The sequence below is a fragment of the Natator depressus genome, chromosome 22, assembly GCF_965152275.1.
Source record: "Natator depressus isolate rNatDep1 chromosome 22, rNatDep2.hap1, whole genome shotgun sequence".
Taxonomy (NCBI): Eukaryota; Metazoa; Chordata; order Testudines; family Cheloniidae; genus Natator; species Natator depressus.
Window position 1 is genome coordinate 10,720,142 of NC_134255.1, and position 17,517 is coordinate 10,737,658.

General features: G+C 43.6%; 1 protein-coding gene across 10 annotated transcripts in view; it reads right to left on the minus strand.

Moving 5' to 3' along the window:
- GRAMD1B (GRAM domain containing 1B) overlaps nucleotides 1–17,517 on the minus strand; it is a 159,713-nt gene that overhangs the window by 65,974 nt on the left and 76,222 nt on the right. Inside the window, exon 1 of one of the 10 annotated variants that reach the window (XM_074936710.1) lies at nucleotides 10,031–10,145. The exons of 8 other annotated variants lie outside the window; for them this stretch is intronic. In XM_074936710.1, the coding sequence (XP_074792811.1) occupies nucleotides 10,031–10,041 (11 nt within the window). In that variant the 5' untranslated portion in view covers nucleotides 10,042–10,145. Of the gene's footprint in view, nucleotides 1–10,030; nucleotides 10,146–17,517 lie in introns of those variants that run through there. One more of the 10 variants, XM_074936711.1, reaches the window with a different exon arrangement.

Sequence of the window (17,517 nt, forward strand, 5' to 3'; positions counted from 1 at the left end):
CCTCATCTGCCCCCGTAGCTCACTGTCTCTGTGGTCATGCATGACTCTCCCCGCCCCAGCCTCCCTTGCCTATGAATCAGGGTGATTATAACTTTGTTCCATTCACATGTGACCCCAACCCAATGTCAGTGCAATGTGTAAATTGCGCCCCAGCCCAATCTGCTTCCTAAGCTTTTTGAATAATGTTAACAGAGGGCCATGCTTCCACCAGTGGAAAAGAACAATGGTGGAGGAAAAAAACATAACTATGGCCAAGAAGAGTCTGGACCTAAATTTTCAGAAATGACTAGAGAGGTTGGTGGCTTCAGTTTGCGAGTATTCAACATGAGACGCATCAAAGGGGTTAAATTTTCAGGGGGCAGGTGCTTAGCAATTTCTCCAAATCAGGCCCCCCTTAAGAAGTTTGGTGACCAAAATCACTCGTCACTTTTTAAAATCTTGGCTCTGGTTCTAAAATTGATCTGGTCCAAAGTATTGTTGGGGACTTTCTCAAGCCAGGTCTATACAATGGAGTGCCCCCACAAAGCATCTGGTTATTTATGTCACTAGAGCAAAGACCCACTCACCATATGATCTTGGAATTTCTTTCTTCTTTCACCCCCTTCCCCATTGCAGTGGTGTACTGACACAGTAAAGCTGTACCACATCCCCATTCTGTAATCTACCTGTATTTATGTTTCTGAGCATTCGCCATGTACTTAAGAGTAGGAGGTTCCATTTTTCCCTAGTCAGTTTCCCATTAGACATGTTGACCTAATATTTGGAAACCATCAATTCTAAGTCATTGCTCAAGAAACCAAAACTCCAAGACCTAACCTGGATCGGGAGGAATTGTTTCTCACCAGTCCTAACACCATCACCTAACACCTGCTCTCCTGCTGGACTCCTCAGATGCCACACCAGGTATTCACTCTGCCTTTTGTGAGACCAACACTAGAGGTTATGTCCATTTCACTAACAGCCCAAAGGCCCTGTCAGTATTACAAGCGTCAACACTGCTACTTTCAGACTTTCGAGACGGGTATTCTAGACTGTCAACTTCTACCTTACTGATGAACATGAGGCCTAGCTTCCGTGCAGAGCCTGGGTGAATACCCTTTGCGCACCACCCGCTCAACTCTGCATGTTGCAATTTATGACGGACCTGGACTGATGCAGGAGTGGGTGGGCAAGGTTCTGTGTCCTGCAATGTGCAGGAAGTCAAACTAGACAATCACGATGGTCCCTTCTGACCTTAAAGTCTATGAGTCAATTCAGAGAGTATAAAGTGTGAAAAATCCATGCAAATCACAAATATACTGGAGGAAACTAAGATGTGTTCACAGATATTCTGTGAGAAGGAAGAGAAGTTATATAAATTATTCACTGTAAATTATTCACTCAGATCTGTGAAATCGCAAATGCTTTTCTGAAGCATCTTCATTTTACAAAAGGAAAAACTGAGGAAGAGACAGATTAACGAACATGCCCAACATCACACAACAAGCTAGTTGGACAGACATGAAAAAAACACAGGAATCCTGACACCCTGCTCTAACCTCCAGCCAAAAAACACACATAGGTTGCTGGAATTTTATGCAGTACTGCTGTCCTAAACAATTAATAATGGACAATGTTCAGGAAACCTCTCTGGAGCATGACTGCAGTCCAGGGTTGCCACATGGTTCTGAATGCTCTGTTCTCTACCACGTCCTGTTCTATCTGGCCACTGCTCAGGTATTCAGAAACCTAAATACACTTGCAACATAGGGAAACTTCCAAAGGTTTAATCCATCAGGACTATACTAGAAATAAGGTCATTAAAACAAAGGATTGAGCAAAAGGAGATGTGCGTAACACCCACACCCACCCTCACCTGCAAAGGCTTAATTATTTATCTGGCTTATGAGATATTGTCTGGACCTCTTTAACCTAGAAAGCCCATGAAAGCAACAGGCTCTTTGCAAGATCCCAGCTGGTTCAGTTAGAATTGACATTTTCATAGTATTTTTGGCATGAATGCTACCTCTCCAGGCTGAACAAAGGATGTGCCACGGTGCAGTGTTTTAAATTAGTAGAAGCACTGCAGTGTGCCTAAGATCCCCGGTCATGAACCAGGCCACCTCACTGTGCTAGGCACTGTACAAACATGCAGCAGTTTATCAGAAATGTTTATGTCCACTTAAAGTTTGGATGAAAGTTCAGGATGGTTCTAAATGTTGTGTTCTGGGGTTACTAGGGGTTACCTTAAATCAAGGTACTGAAACTTGATAATGAGGTACCTCAGATGTTGAGCTCTACTGATAGCATCTGCACTGCATAAGTGTTCCATAGCACTGCATCAACTTCTCAAGTCCCGTCTCTGGCATGCACTGGGCGCAACATAAAATCTAGGATGGATTCTCTGAGGGAAGTCTCTTGTTTAGTTTGCTCCAGAACTCAGGTCAGGAACTTGAAATGCATGTCCCCAAGATACGATACTAAATCTGTCTGATCTGGTTCACTCATCCCTACTACAGCTGCATGAAACTCATTGACTTTCTTTGTAAGGTTTGTGCAAACTTTTCTCACCAGTTTCAGTTTGAGTGAGTTCAAAGGTTCACAAGTTTCACTTTGAGTTCCAGCTTCAAACAAAACTCCAAAACATAGAGAGAAATCCAATCAAAGTTTTGCTTGGTTTTAGCTTAAAACTATGAAAGAACATTTAACCTTGCCTGGTTTCCACTGGAAAGCATAAAACAGCCCTGATTAGCTCAAAACAAGACCTCCATGTATATGTGGAATTCAGCTCAGGTTTGCCACAAAGTTGGAGACCCTTTTGCCCGAACTGTCCAGAGTTTCAGTTTTGTAATTAAACCCAGACTGAGGCAGCCTCTTTTAAAGGTTGTAACAAAGGTTTTGCCCGAACTCCAACTTATAGATACAAACATATGCACGAAAATAGACAGACAGACACATACAGCGTCTGCCTAGTTTTCAAATGGTGCTTTTGAGAGCAGAAACTAGTCCAGAACATTTACCATCTTCAAAGCGCTTTACAAAACATAAATCCAATCAGTTTGCACAGCATCTCTGTTAGGATTATCACTACTGCACAGACAGGGAAAATGAGAGAGAGATGGACTTCTCCAAGGCCCTACACTGAGTCAGTGGCAGAGTGGGGACTAGGACTCAGGAGATTCTGGCTGCTAGTGTTATCACCTGATCATTGGACAAGAGTGACTATCCCATTCCTGACATGGAGAGCTCTGCTGGAGTTCACATAATGTGTGCGAAGAGTCTGTTTATTCAGCCTTTCTATTCAAGCACAAAGAGGACAAGAACAACACACACATTACACAAGTGCGAAGCCCTGTCCTCACTCACCTCCCCCCCACTTCAGCCCCTGAAAAACTCTCCGCTGCTCCTGTTCACTCCCAGAGTTTTGAATCTGACCCAAGGAACAGCCATGACGAACGCTTTTTGTTGTTTCCATAGTGACCAAGGCCTGCAATAGAACCGGGAGTCCATGCTTCAAATGCCAAAATGGATTGACCCACTTTGAAAAATATAATAATAAATAATGCTTTACAGATCTCGCTGACCAGAGTCCGTTCAGACCCTCAGATGCCTCTACAAGGTGGTCTTGAGAAGTTGCTGTAGATCACACTAGGTGACAGAACAAAAGTGATCCAGCCAGAGAAGAAGCCAAGTCCCTTTATGAGATACATGGGTCAGGGAACATCTTTACATTCTGTGTCTGTACAGTGCCTAACACAATTGGGTCCCGGTCCATAGCCGGGGCTTCAAGGCACTACTACAAAACAAATAATAAACTAATAACGAGGGGATGGCTAGAGAGAGAGGGAGAATTTCTGCTCCCACCTGCTCTCAAGTCAATGGAGTGACTGCCTGTAACCTGGTTTAACATAGCACAGAATCAGGCCCTGCATCCAAGTAGTGGGAAAAGAAAACAGTCTATCCTCATTACATAGCATATAGAGAAGTTAACTGGTCACATTCAACCCTTGTGTAACTCCACTGAAGCCCATTAAATGAAATGACACTAAGAATGAATTTGACAACACAGATGATGAGACAAAAAACCACCTTCTACTGGAAGATTGTCTGGAAAGGTTTGTATCCATGGACAAGTGGAGAATACACTGAACAGCAGTGTTTGTGAATGTTTACAAGTGACATCCATGTTCTAGAGGTATGCTTGCATCCCTTTGAGCAATAGAGAGACCCTCAGTACCACCCCTCTTGTCCTCCGGGGGTAACTCAAGCAGAACCTCTGGTTTTGATTGAGTTTTCTGACTAATTTTGAACCCAGGATGTTCAAGTGGTCTTGGAAATAGGCAAAATGAGTTTGGCTATCCTAAAATATACTGAAATCACACCACATGTCACTAAAATGAAGCCACCTCTGGGTTAAAAAGAAACCATTTAACAGCCCATACCAACACTACCCTTAAAACAGTATTCTGCAGCAATGGCCCAAAACAATACATCTTATGACTATGATATTGCAGCATTTTGAGCTATTACTGTAAAATATCATAGTATTATTTTAAGTTACAATACCCAATTGTTTAAGAGAGGAAGTGAAGAATATTAAATCGATTTGAACCTGCCAGATGAAGAACGTGAACTAGAATTTATCCAGGATGGTGATCATTACATTGCAAACAGTGCCAAGAAATTATTTTTTAATGTCCAAAACGTCTCATTTGAAAAAATGGCAACTTCAGCCACACAATGCTCTCGAGCAACATTGGGGTCACTCGTCATTACTGAAAAGGAAGACCGCCGCCTACTGAATAACCAACACCACTTCCTGTAGCACCTGGTGTTCCTAAGAGGTCTCCCAGCTAAGCCTTGACCCAGCCCAACCCGCTCATCTTGGGAGAACTAACAGTATCCTATCCTCACAAATAAGAGAATATTTTAATATCGACTTCATCCGCACATCGCTCAAGAAAGTATAAAACTTAGTTTAAATTTTAAAGAACAAACACACTGAACCTACTGTCCCTACCTCTGGCTCCCCCAGTTTGTCCTGTCTGCTAGACTGTAAGCTCTTCATGGCAGGGAACCATGGTTATTTGGAAATATTGTACAGTGCTGAGCACACTGGGCTTGATCCTGCAAGGTACTGAGTTTCAAGTGCTTGTGTAGTTCCATTGACACACCTGAAATTAAGCATTGGATCAAGCCTACAATTGGTGCTACAAAAAATAAAAATACAATAATAAAGAGAACATGAAATTATAGTACCTTGGGGCCATTCAGAAAGGCTAATGTCAAAGCAATACCTCTTTATGGACTAGGAATGTGTAAAGAGAGAAGCATCTGGTCAATGAATAAATTAAAAGTTAGTTCCATGTTCAAAAGTTAGACGTGGACCCTTGTTATAAATTGTTTCCTCCACTTTCTACTTTGACATGGGTAGAACATGCCACCTATCTAGGTTTCTGTCATCTACTCATAGATAAGTGAGCCAGTCGGAATGAAATATGAAGCAATGAAAAGCACTGCTCAAATTCAAACTAAATTCAAACGGAAACTTGTGAGAGATTCCAAAATACTTCGCTACTTCCCCTTCCATTCCCTGGCCTTCCCCCCTCCCCGCTTTTCATTTTTACTCCATCTCTGCCCTCCTGGATTCTATCCAAGTGAGAAGTGCCACATACAGGTTAGACAAACATTTGTCAAGTATACTTAGCTCAGCCTTAGCTCAGGGAGATGGACGAGAGGAACTCAAGGTCCCTTCCAGCCCTACACTTCTGTGATTCTTCTGAGTGAGGTTGTTCTCAGCATTTCTGACCCAAGAGGGAGCAGAGATCTCTTGAGATCTCACAAGATTTCCTGCCCAGCTTTACACACCAAAGAGATTTGGGATAATTCAGATCTGAAACCAAGCTGCATATACTTTGCCAATCCCCTGAACTTTCTGAAGTTCACCTATTTTTGCTACTCACAGTTTACGCAGGAGATTCCCTAACCCCCAGTCTCCATGAGCTGAACTCACTTGGCAGAACTGAAATTGAGGATATTGCTCAGTGATTAGAGGCTAGTGAAGGAATCTGGTGCTCCACACAGTATATACGTGAGACAGCATGGCCCAATGGGAAGGGCCTTGGACAAGGAGTCATGAAACTTGAGTTGTATTCCCAACTCTGGCACTCATTCTGTGTGTCACCCTCAGTTACCTCTCTGTGCCTTGGTATCTATGTCTATAGAATGGAAGATATACTTGCACATATTTGGAAAGTGCTTTGGGGGGGCGGGGTCTATGGATGAAAGAATACTTATTATATAACCAGCTTAGCAGTGACTGAGCCCAGGCTTGTGTCTAACACTTGAATGGGGCAAGGATCAATGCTTTATGTATACACGGGCAAAGAATTTCAGTACAGCTGAAACTTAACAGATTGGCAACCCTCAAATTGAAGTCATCTATCTACACACAAAGCAGAGAGTGTACTGGGAGCAGCAGCATAAACTACACCATCACCAATGTGCCTCAACCCTGACTTGAAGGTACCACCTCCAGTGGTAAGATCAGAGTTACTCTCTGCAGCTTCCCTGCAGAAACTGTCAACAAGGCGGATAATAGTGCCATCTCTGAAGGTGGCTTTTCTGTGATATGGACTCGTGTCCAGTGGAAACAGGGTTGAGACTCACTAACTCATTTCATGCAGGCTACCAAACAGCCATCAGATGATGGTAACTTTTGGTCACTCCCAATCTGGTTTGGCTTCAGAGTGGAAACCTAAGAATGAAAATCTCTATATATACCTTCAACCTATCGCCGAGCTTCCCAGTCACCCGTGTCTAGTAGCAATATATTGCTGTTATACAGACTACCCTTTGGGGGAAATCATATAAATTTAACAGGGTGAAACCAATAGGGTTGTACATAAATTACACAGCATTCTATGAGCATCTCTCTATAAACCTATCAGAGTGTGGGATCCTTTTGACAGAATTTTTAAACAACCCTATGGACTTAAACAGAGAATTAGATCCTGGTCATAGAATGCTAGAAGTTGGTTTAACATTTCTATTGGAAAGGTTTTCATTCTGTATGAAATTCTACAACATATTTACATAGGCACAAGATAAGATTAATCAAATTTCATGCTTCAAGGTTCACTGCAGGTGTCAAGAAGGAATTTGCCCTCCACCCACTCACAGCATTGCACAGTCAGTCAAATGTATTCTTAATAATGCCATTGATTTCCTGTGAATGCTCTGATATTGGTCACTGCTAGAGGCAAAACATCAGACCTGGTGGATGAAAAGTCGGATCTCTCAAGGAAATTCCCATCTTGCTGTGTTTGAAACAGAGCACTACTTCCTCCCCCGTTCCCAGCCCACAGTGGCTAGCAATACTTCTGGAGATCGCAGGGAAGAGATGGGAGATGCTTTCAAAGCACCAGCAACAATCTGGTAGCAGCGTGAAGTAGGATGGTGACTTGTACACCCAGCCTCCATTAATGATATTGTCAACACAAAAATCATATTTCTATCAAGCACTGTTCACCCTGAAGGAGCACAAAGCACTTCACACATTATTTACTGAAAATCCCATCCCCACTACTGAAATACAGCCATGTCTGTGGTAGAGTGAGGCAAACCACCCACCCGCACATAATGTGATGCATCAACAGTGGAGGGAAATTTGTCTGTCAAACTTCTTCAGAGATGTGCTTAGCAGACAGGTTATTGGTTTCTAAGTTCTCCACTGAACAGGCCCCACTCAGGCAGGGGCACTGAACTCAATGTCTATTACTTAATAAGGATGAAGTGAAACTAACTGGGATATGAATTTGGACTGAACTTGTGCTCCCTGTGTCCCCACTACAGAGTTGACAGCTCTTGTGGTTTTATCGTGAGTCTCAGAATATTTGGTACTTTTCTGAAAGGCCCAGAAACCTGGGGTCCCTGGGCTTACAGGAGAATTGCAGCTTTCATTAAAAAGAAAAAAAAATATATTTCTAGCTATCCGGGTTGTGGATAAAAATTGCAACCAGAGTGCACCCTAAAGGTTATAAAAGCAAAAGACAAATAAACAGAAACCCAAATTTTATTTTTCATCTCATGGTTGGGGGAAGCGGGGCGCTGTGGGGGGCACGAAAGGCTGACTTGATTTTTCAATGCTTGGAACAGGCGATACTGTCCCTACAGCAATATTCATGAGTAGGTATATGGAGGAGTTGCCACAAAAATCCAATTCAATGCTAAATAACAATGTTGTTCTTTGGACGGAGACCTGTACGTACACCTCACAGTGGTAACAGTATGACCACATAAGGTGAATGACCAGGTACCCTTGCTTCCCATCCCACTCCCCCTCCCGCAACGTTCCCCCAACAAGGAGAAAACCGTAATCGGGGGAGGGGGATGAACCTAGCAATGCTAGAGTCTTCCTGGACACATTGCATTCTTCTGGCGGGGGGAGGGATTGGTAACAGATTGATGAATGCCTAAAGGCGCCTCATGCCACATCATGCTAGTGACAACGCGGGGGTGGATAGGGAGATTGTCTTTCACAGGACAGGAAGATGAAGCAAGAGGCTGACATCCTCCCACTCAGTACCTGCTGCTCATATGGATCGTCTTTCATAGGCTAATGGAAGATGCTGTGATCTTCAGAGCTGGTTAATGGGGATCAAATCGATTTCCTCTGCTGGTCACCTGATGCTGCTCCAATTTACTGTCCTGGAAATATCAATATTCCAGTCCCCCGTCCCCCACACACACCCTGCCTGGCAAAGCAACACTCCCAAGGTAAATGTTAACAAAAAGCCAGGTTAAGGGGCTGCCCAGTGTCAGAAGCCAGCAGTGCAGACACATGGAATCCGGCAGAGGTGAAAACACCTATTAGGTCATGCACAGGCCACCCCCCATTGGGGACTGGTGCAGGATTGTTTTTGACACAGCATATTCTCTCTTGCTTTGTTCAGCTTTAGTTTTAAACGAGTCAGGCAGCTGGGGGGGACTGGCACTTCCCTTGACAGAACATTTCCCAGCCTGGCACAAAATTATTCCTAAAATTCAGCATTAAGTTTCCTTTGCTTAATTTCATATTGCTGGACGCCAAAAAGTCGCCAGCTCCAGTGTAACTCACTCAGTTAAAAGGACTTACCCCAGAGATGCATTTGGCTCACACAGTGTATGTCTGTCTCTGTTAAAGAACAGAGCAATTTCTGCGACAGAAAGGGCTATATTATCAACCAGCTGATTACGGAAAAGCAAATAATTTTTCTCAGGGCAGAGGATTTGTAAGTGTCCCACTATTGCTAAACACTGACAGTACATTCAGTCCTGCTTCCCTATCATCCCCCTATCAGACACAAGCCACCTGTGCGGACCCTGGCCTTTAAAGTAATACTATACACACACTGCCTTCCCCCATCATTGCAAATATATAAACAGGGGAGGATGGAATGCAAAGAGGAGACAGAGAGTGTGCGTGTGTTGTAGCCAGGGAGCACATGGGTACACACACATCCCTGCAGCAGCTCTGGCTGCTGCTCCATGACGCATTGCTAATTCAACCATCTCTCTGTCTTGGGTCCCCTTCTACCTCTCTCAATCCTCCCAGATGTTTAGACCAGCAGCAGCCTCCTTTCTGAGAGCTGGAGCAGGGGGACGGGGGCTGGGAGAAAGGAAAGGGAGGGTTGGCAGGATCCGACTGATCGTGTCATTTTCAGCAACTGAAATCACTGCTTCAGCAATTCCACTGCAGGGGGTGGGGGGATTACCCCAACAAGAGGGAAAAACAAAGCATCTCTGCAACATGATGTCACACTCGCTGCTAATCTCCCACCGAAGAGAGACGAGCAGCAGCAACCAACATGGACTCCAGATTTAATCTGCCTGGAAAGCGTATGTTCAGGCAGGAGATTTCTTCCTCCACCCCCAGCAATCCCGTGCAAGCCCACAGCGCCCAGAAAGTCTCTCCCCCATCCACATACGCTGCAAACAGAGCGCACCACACACAGAGGGGCAGAGAGAGACGCACAAGCATCAGCAGAATGAAGAGGAGAGGAGCACTAACCTGGTAGCCATTGGGGACCGTAGCACAGCGCAGAGCCGCTAGGAATTCATTCATTCATGCAGTGGTGTGTGGGGGGAGGGTACTCACCTCCTGGACCATTTCAAAGCCCTTCTCTAAAGAAAGAGGTGGGTGGGGGCTCAGTGGCTGAGCGAGCCCCCTCTGTCTGCAGCGCTGCAGAGCTCTGGGGTCCCTGGCATAGCTCCGTTTCTCCCCCTCCCCCACCACCCCAGCGATGTGGGCTTTTTGGTTATTTTATATATCTATCTATTGTTGGGCTGTATGTATGGAGGGCGCTCTGCCTCTCTCCCTGTCAGGGTGTCTCACACACAGCTGCTTGCTCGCTCTCACACGCACGCACACATCCACACACACGCACAGAGTCTGCTGGCTGGCTGCTGGTCGGTTTACATAATGCAACCCCTTTGGTGCAGTCAGCCTCCTCAATTATTCACGTCTGTCCTGAATGGTGCGCTGCCAGGGCTCTGGTTTTATACAACGCTCCCCTGAACCTCAGAGAGTGTCGTCCAGCCAAGATGAAGCTTACAGGGGGGTTTGCAGGGACACCTCCCCGTTAAAAACCCTATGCATGCGCACACACTAAATATACTCTGTGGATGCTCCAAAGCTTGTCTTTCACCAACAGAAGTTGGTCCAATAAAAGCTATTACCTCACCCATCTTGTCTCTCTCCTAGATATATATTATAGCCATACAGACACTCCTCGGGTTACGCAAGACACTACTTACGCAAATTCGTGCTTACGGGAAAAGTTTTGTAAGCTAGAAATAGGAGGGTTGGGGGTTTTTTTTGGCGTAACGTTCGGGTATACGTTTCCGACTTACACAAAATTCGAGTTACGCAAGGCTTCCTGGAATGGAACGATTGCGTAAGTCGGGGAGCATCTGTATATCCCTACCTGCTCCTCTCATCACCACTACTTCAGACTATAAAACTAATGGGAGAACGTTCAAAACCTATCTGACTTTTACACCACCCAGGGCTTGTCTATCTAACAGGGAAGTTTTAGCTATTATACCAGTATAGTTAAACAACAGTCATACCAGCCTATCCCCCAGCATCTAAGCTCATGGGAGGTTTTTTCAGTTTATCTTAACCCCACCCCTTTCAAAGCAACATAAACTAAACCCCAAAAAAGGCCCTCTTATATGAAAAAGGGCTTGTCTACACAGCAAAATTAATTATAATAGTTATTACGCTTTCAAGTCAATCCCAACCTTAATCTGAAATAACTCGCAAGCGTAGACAAGTCCTTTCAGAGGGTCCAAGAAAGGGGTTATGTCCGTATAACGACGGCAGTTTAAATTCACATCTTAGCTTATACAGGTATGACTTTGGGTTCTTAGCTTCCTTTTGTTGCATTTTACTCACTCCCCACCATGACTGGGGTGGGTCAGTTTCTCTTTTGTTTATAATCATTTACACCTTTCACTTCCAAATGCAGGAAGGGGCTGATCCCTCAAGGTGCTAAACACCATCAACTCTAGTCAAAATTACTGGGAGTGGAAGATGCTCAAAACCCAGCAAAAGTGCTCAGTACCTGGCAGGATTGGGCCACCCCACAATCCACTAATGTCTGGGCTGCAAATACTGTAGGGAATTTTAACTTGAAAATGCAGATTAGTAGCATTGTCTTCTTTTAACTTTAGGCAAACATTTCCATTATACATGGAATATCCATACACCTTTTTCTGGCTTATTTTAGTTCACTTCCAAACTGGATTTAACTAATTCAGCAAAAAGGAACTCAGAATAAGAGTGCCGACACACAAATTATTCAGGAATAGTAATTCCAAGACAGTTATTCCTGAATAGCGACATCATTGCAGAGAAGCCCTGAGGCCCACCACAGGAGTAAACACTAAAATGAATCTTACCCCTCAGCCATCTTCAATTATTTTCCAGCAGTTTATTGTTAAACATTGTACATTAACAATACACACTGTTTACTGGTTGTCAGTAGCATCTTCAATATGCGAAGCAGTTTCCTAAACAGAAAAGTAGGCACAATCCTTGCCTCCAAGAGCTGACAAATAATAGTCTTGCCCATATATATACACACATGCACACGCTTGTCTCATACTATCAAAATGTTCACATTGCTACGCTGAGTAGCTTTGGTATGTTATTGCTGCGATTTAGCTCATGAATTACACCTTACCCTCCCTATTGTTTGTAGTACAGTACTGCCAATCCCAAGAATCCAAACATCATGAGTCAGAGCCCCAAATCTCATGAGATTGGCTTAAAAATCGGAAGATTTTATTTAAAAAAAACAAACTGGGATTTCTTTTTATTTGTCTTCTGGTATTTGAACTTCATGGTCCACCCAGATCATGTTTTCAAGCTTGTCTATGCAACCATGTGAGGGCCAGAAACTTTCATGAAGACAAAAAGGGAAACTGAGATTCTCATGTGATTACAGGACTACAAGTGCTCGGACTTTGAGAGAAGCACCAAATAACATAAGACATGATAACAATTGTAAGAGCTGGCAACATTGTGAGTCACTTCACCTTATCCGGTAATATCTGAATTTAGCCACCATCTGTGCAAAGGATCCATAAAGGACAGAACTTTCCCACCATGTGGAATTGCACTGACGTTCCCCGGGACAGGGTACAAGCCTAAGGATCCATCCACAGAATGAGGCTTTAGGTCCCAGTCCTGCAATTCTTTGTGCACGGGCTGACCTTGCACCAACATGCAGCCCCATTTAAATCAAAGGGACTCCACAGAGCATAATGCAATGCAGAAGCAGAGCCCTAAGACTTTAATTTATTGGACCATATCTTAATATTTTTTCCCTTCTGTGAAGTGCCTGGTACACTTCTGGCAACTGTATAAATCAATAATAAAAAGCACAATGGGGTTCTTCATGGTGGTGCTTAAGTACTTCCACAATACAAATAACAATACTAAACAGTAATACTGCAGTATCTCTCTCTCTCCAGGTACAAAAACAGGGTGGAACCATAGTGCCACCATAGTTAAGGTTGCATGTAGATTTTCATTTTAATGGGGTGAAAGCGTTCTATAAAACCTATTTTGAGTTAGAGATGTAATTTCAAATGTTTACAGTAGTTTATAAACTGCTTGAATTTTCTAGAGCATTACTGGAGGCAGGGGGACCGACATCCTCTCCCCTCCAAAACAAAACAAACAAAAAACAAAACAAAAACGTGTTTACAATTATTTCAAAAAGCACCAAATGGCCAACATTTTTTTGGTGTCCAATGCTTTTGTATAACCCCTTTTGAATACGTAGTAGAGCAGTCTGAGGTGTGAAATAAAATGTGTGAGAGTCACTGCCATGCCTCGTTGGAAAGGATGTGTGTGAAAAGTTGCAACACATTTTGTATGAATAATTAGGTTTTTAAAGTGACTGTTTTTGAATGTCCACGTAAGAGGTATCATGACATAAGATATGACGACAGCATAGGAGTTATAGCAACACAATAATAGTGCGTTTAGGAGGATGCAGTGTTGCAGACATACTGCTTACTATTACTGCACCCTAGAGGATGCAACTGTAATCTACCCTAACACACTGAATCTCAATCCCTCCCTCCTCCCCCTATTTAGGGGCTAGACCACAGATTTGATTTAAAGAGTCTGCTCTTACCTTTGAGCTAATGAACCTGTTAATTTAGGCTGTACTAGAGGTTCATGCTGTTCGAGCCAGAGTTCTCAGATTGAACCCCTGCAGACACATTTGGGGATTTGAATATCTACAAACCCCTGACAGTTGGAATGAGTTTTTCTGCCCAGAGGAGTGGGTAATCCATGCTAACAAAGTATATGTGGTTTTGTCCCCCTCTAGTGGCTAAATGATATGTGATGATGCCGTTACTTGAGTCAATCACAGGGAAATGAGCCCTGGACGTTTGCATTTAGAGCAGTGATTTTCAACCTTTTTTCATTTGCAGACCCCTAAAAATTTTTGAATGGCGGTACGGACCCCTTTGGAACTCTTAGGCATAGTCTGTGGAACCCCAAGGGTCCATGGACCACAGGTTGAAAACCACTGATTCAGAAGCATGAGCTGCTTCTGCTTTGGCAAAAGGACTAGGACCATTAGGACAAAGCCAGGAGCAGACTCATAAACCTCAACATGTGGTGTTGCCACTACTGAGCAATGAAGAGCCATGTTCCGTGAGCAAGGGATATACAATATTTTCAGTAGAAGCGATTCAGAGCATTCTGGATTAGCCACGGTATCTTGCAGTGGTGGCACACAAAATGGGGTCAAGATATTACAGCTTGACAATACTTTGGACATGCATTAGCTCATCTCCTCACTCACTCACTGCTGGAACTGTCTGGCCAGAGCCATAGTCTCCCCCATAAAAGCCCCACATTCATGTACCTCCCTCCTCCGGTCAAATTAGGGCTCATCATGTAAAACTTTAATGGTGGCCTCAATGTACTATAGCAGAATTATTTTCTCAATGAACGGACGGCGTGACAATTAAATGTGTCAATCTGCTGATACAAGGGAATGTGAGGTCACCAGCAAGGTTTTTCATGATAGAGTGAGTTAGATGAAATCAAGGTACATATGGTCTTCTACTGTGTACTGGAGATGAAGTGAATGCCTTTTGGAGTGTGTCATCAAGAGCACTCTAGGCAACGTGAAGATGGCAAGCAGTAACACTTTCCCCTTAACTTGTTACTTTCATGCTTTCAAGGATTTGTGCCCATCCTGATGCAATCTTAACTGTCATTAATTTAGTTCTGTTTAGAATAATACACAAGGTAGGGAGAGCTTTGACCCAAATTGTGATGGGTGAACGACAAACCTTTCAGGGTACAGAGAAAAGTTCGGCTACCAAACTACTTGTGTCTAATAAAATTGGGCACTTGTATTTCCAGCCCCAGATGGGAGTTGTGAAAATAAAAAGTGATTTTAAATAAAAAAAAAGTTCATTCAACTCAGACTTATTTCTAGTGATGTGTAAAGATCAAAATATTTGATAGTTCAAAGAACCCAGAATCTCAGATGCTTTCCCAACCCTTATGAGACCTGCAAAATTTGGCTGGCACTCTCACAACAACAAGCTCTCTCATTACATTTCAGTCTCTTCCTGCTAGCGTTCAGGTTAGAAATATTGTGAAGACAGCATCTCTCATGGTATTTTGGTGGTACTAGTCTGGAACCAGGAAGTGCAGGGGACTCTGCAGAATGAAAAGTAATCATGGGGAGTGGGGGAATTATTCAAAAACTTTTTGCAACCTAAAACTAAAAGTATCAGTTCAAGCTTGGTTTAAGTGCTGGGGAATTCTTATTTTATCTGAATTGGTTTGTGCCTACCCTTGCATTTTATGATTCTGGAAACTTCCACCTTCAACGATCAATGCTTCCTCAGTTAGGACCTCGCCTTTTTGAGGCTCAAGACCTCAATCCTAGAAAGATCAACATGCAGCGCTTGAAATCAAAGAATAAAGAGTGGAGACAGGCCCAAATCCTAACCTTGGATCTGAAAAGCCCAAAACTCTAGGAAGGTTTGGAATATAGCTCTCTATAATGGATCAAAGAAAAACTCTAGCTCCACATAGTTCTGATTCTGGGGGGTTTGAAACCCAAACCTGGATACAAATTTTGTGGCTCAAGTCATACCCATCTTTAGCAAGGACAAAATTAGCTAGATTTAGGATTCTATTTAGCTGTATCACTTAAGAATTTAATAATTTAAGCCCTAAGGTTAGGGCGAGGGTAGAGATGCTGGGCCAGGTTCAGCGTTTAGCATGACCCACGGACAGTGTCTAAGGTGATGGCCACAATGCAACCTGAAGATAAGAGTTAGACTACAGGACACAAGGTTTTGGAACAGGGCAGGACTGGATTATGTCATAGGTTGTAGCATAGTCAAGGCTTTGTGTCAAGGATTTCATAGTGACCAGACAATGTGAGCAGATTAGTGTTACGTGCAGGTTGTAGGACTAGAGCTACGGTTCAGGGTTGAGAACTAGCGTTAGGACTAGATATTTAATGCTGTAGGGATAGGGTCTTGAATGCTGAGCGTAAACATAGTATGAAGTGTCCCCAAACCCTAGCACTAACTGGGGGAGTGACAGTACCACATAATTAATTAATCCTCTGGAAAGGAGAAAAACACTCACAGCAGGGGTACTCAGGTAATGCAGACCTGCTTTGAGGATGTTTTATACAGGGTGGGCACTTCTCTGGCACGCTGCTTAGTGCTTACCCTGATGCATGACTGCACCACCGCTGCCTGCTGAAGTCAGGCATTCAGGCTGCTGGCGCTGGCTTCTGTTCTGCTGTCTCAGACCCAGCTGTAATATAAGCTTACTCATTAATATTGCACATCTCAGGTGATGGGAAATGACGCACCTGTCCAGGTAATTAAAGTCCGAGGCTGATGATGGATTTGCGGGAGGCAGTCCAGTAACGGTACATTTGGGTCTATAAAGATACTGCTGGTGCTGAAGACAAACTTTGTATTAAACAGGGACATTTCTACCCTCTTCACACAGGGCATATCTGAAGCATAAAAATGGACATTGGGATTTAAAAAGCTTGCCTATAAAATCTCCATGAGGAATGAATGATCTGAATTGGAAACAAAGAAGAACCTCCTTTTGCCCTCTGTCTCTTTGTCCAATTTCTGAACAGGACCTATTTTAAATGTTTAATGTCTTTGGATTTTCCCCCCCACTTCTGTTTCTGGCCTTCACCCAAAGGAGACATGTCAGAAATCTCATGAGAGGGCGCATCTTCAAGGGATCTCTAGCCCAGTTTTGCATTCTCAGGAGTTGCAGATCATCTGGATAGTATTAACACTTTGCACACAGATAGCATTTTTTTCATGTGAGGGTGTCCAAATGGCTTTACAATAGGTAGGTCTCATAATTCCCATTTCAAATGGGGAAACTGAAGCATGGATGGAGGGATAGTCTGGACCAAATCACAAAGCATCTCAGTGGCAGAGGCTGAAAGAGAATCGTAGCATCCCAACTCTATCCACTAGACCCTGCTATTAAATCCAAACTCTCAGCCCTGGGAGGTTAAACTTTTACTAGCCTCTATAAAGTAAACTTGTCTCCAGAGCCACCCACACTATCTGCCTCCAACTACAATATGTAGAAGTAAATGATCAGGCATGCACAGCACATTTAGTAACAGCTTGTGAATGTGACGTGGGCAAAGAAGAGAGAATTCAAAGAAAGTTGTCAAATGATGCATTTGTGGAATACGGAAGGAAGAATCCAAGGCTTCTTCATGCCAGACTCCACCCAAGAGTGGGAGGGAAACCCCAGCAAGTACGCCTTTAAGAGGCAGAAACCCAAAAGTAGCTGACCCTAACCCTGACACACACAACTCCTGCTATCCAGACTACCTGCTCCCTGGTGTACAGAGCTGGATCAACCTGTTCCCCAATCCATGAAACAAGCAATTTTAAAACCAAAAGAGTTAAGAGAGTCCAGGAAGATTCTGTCCCACTCCC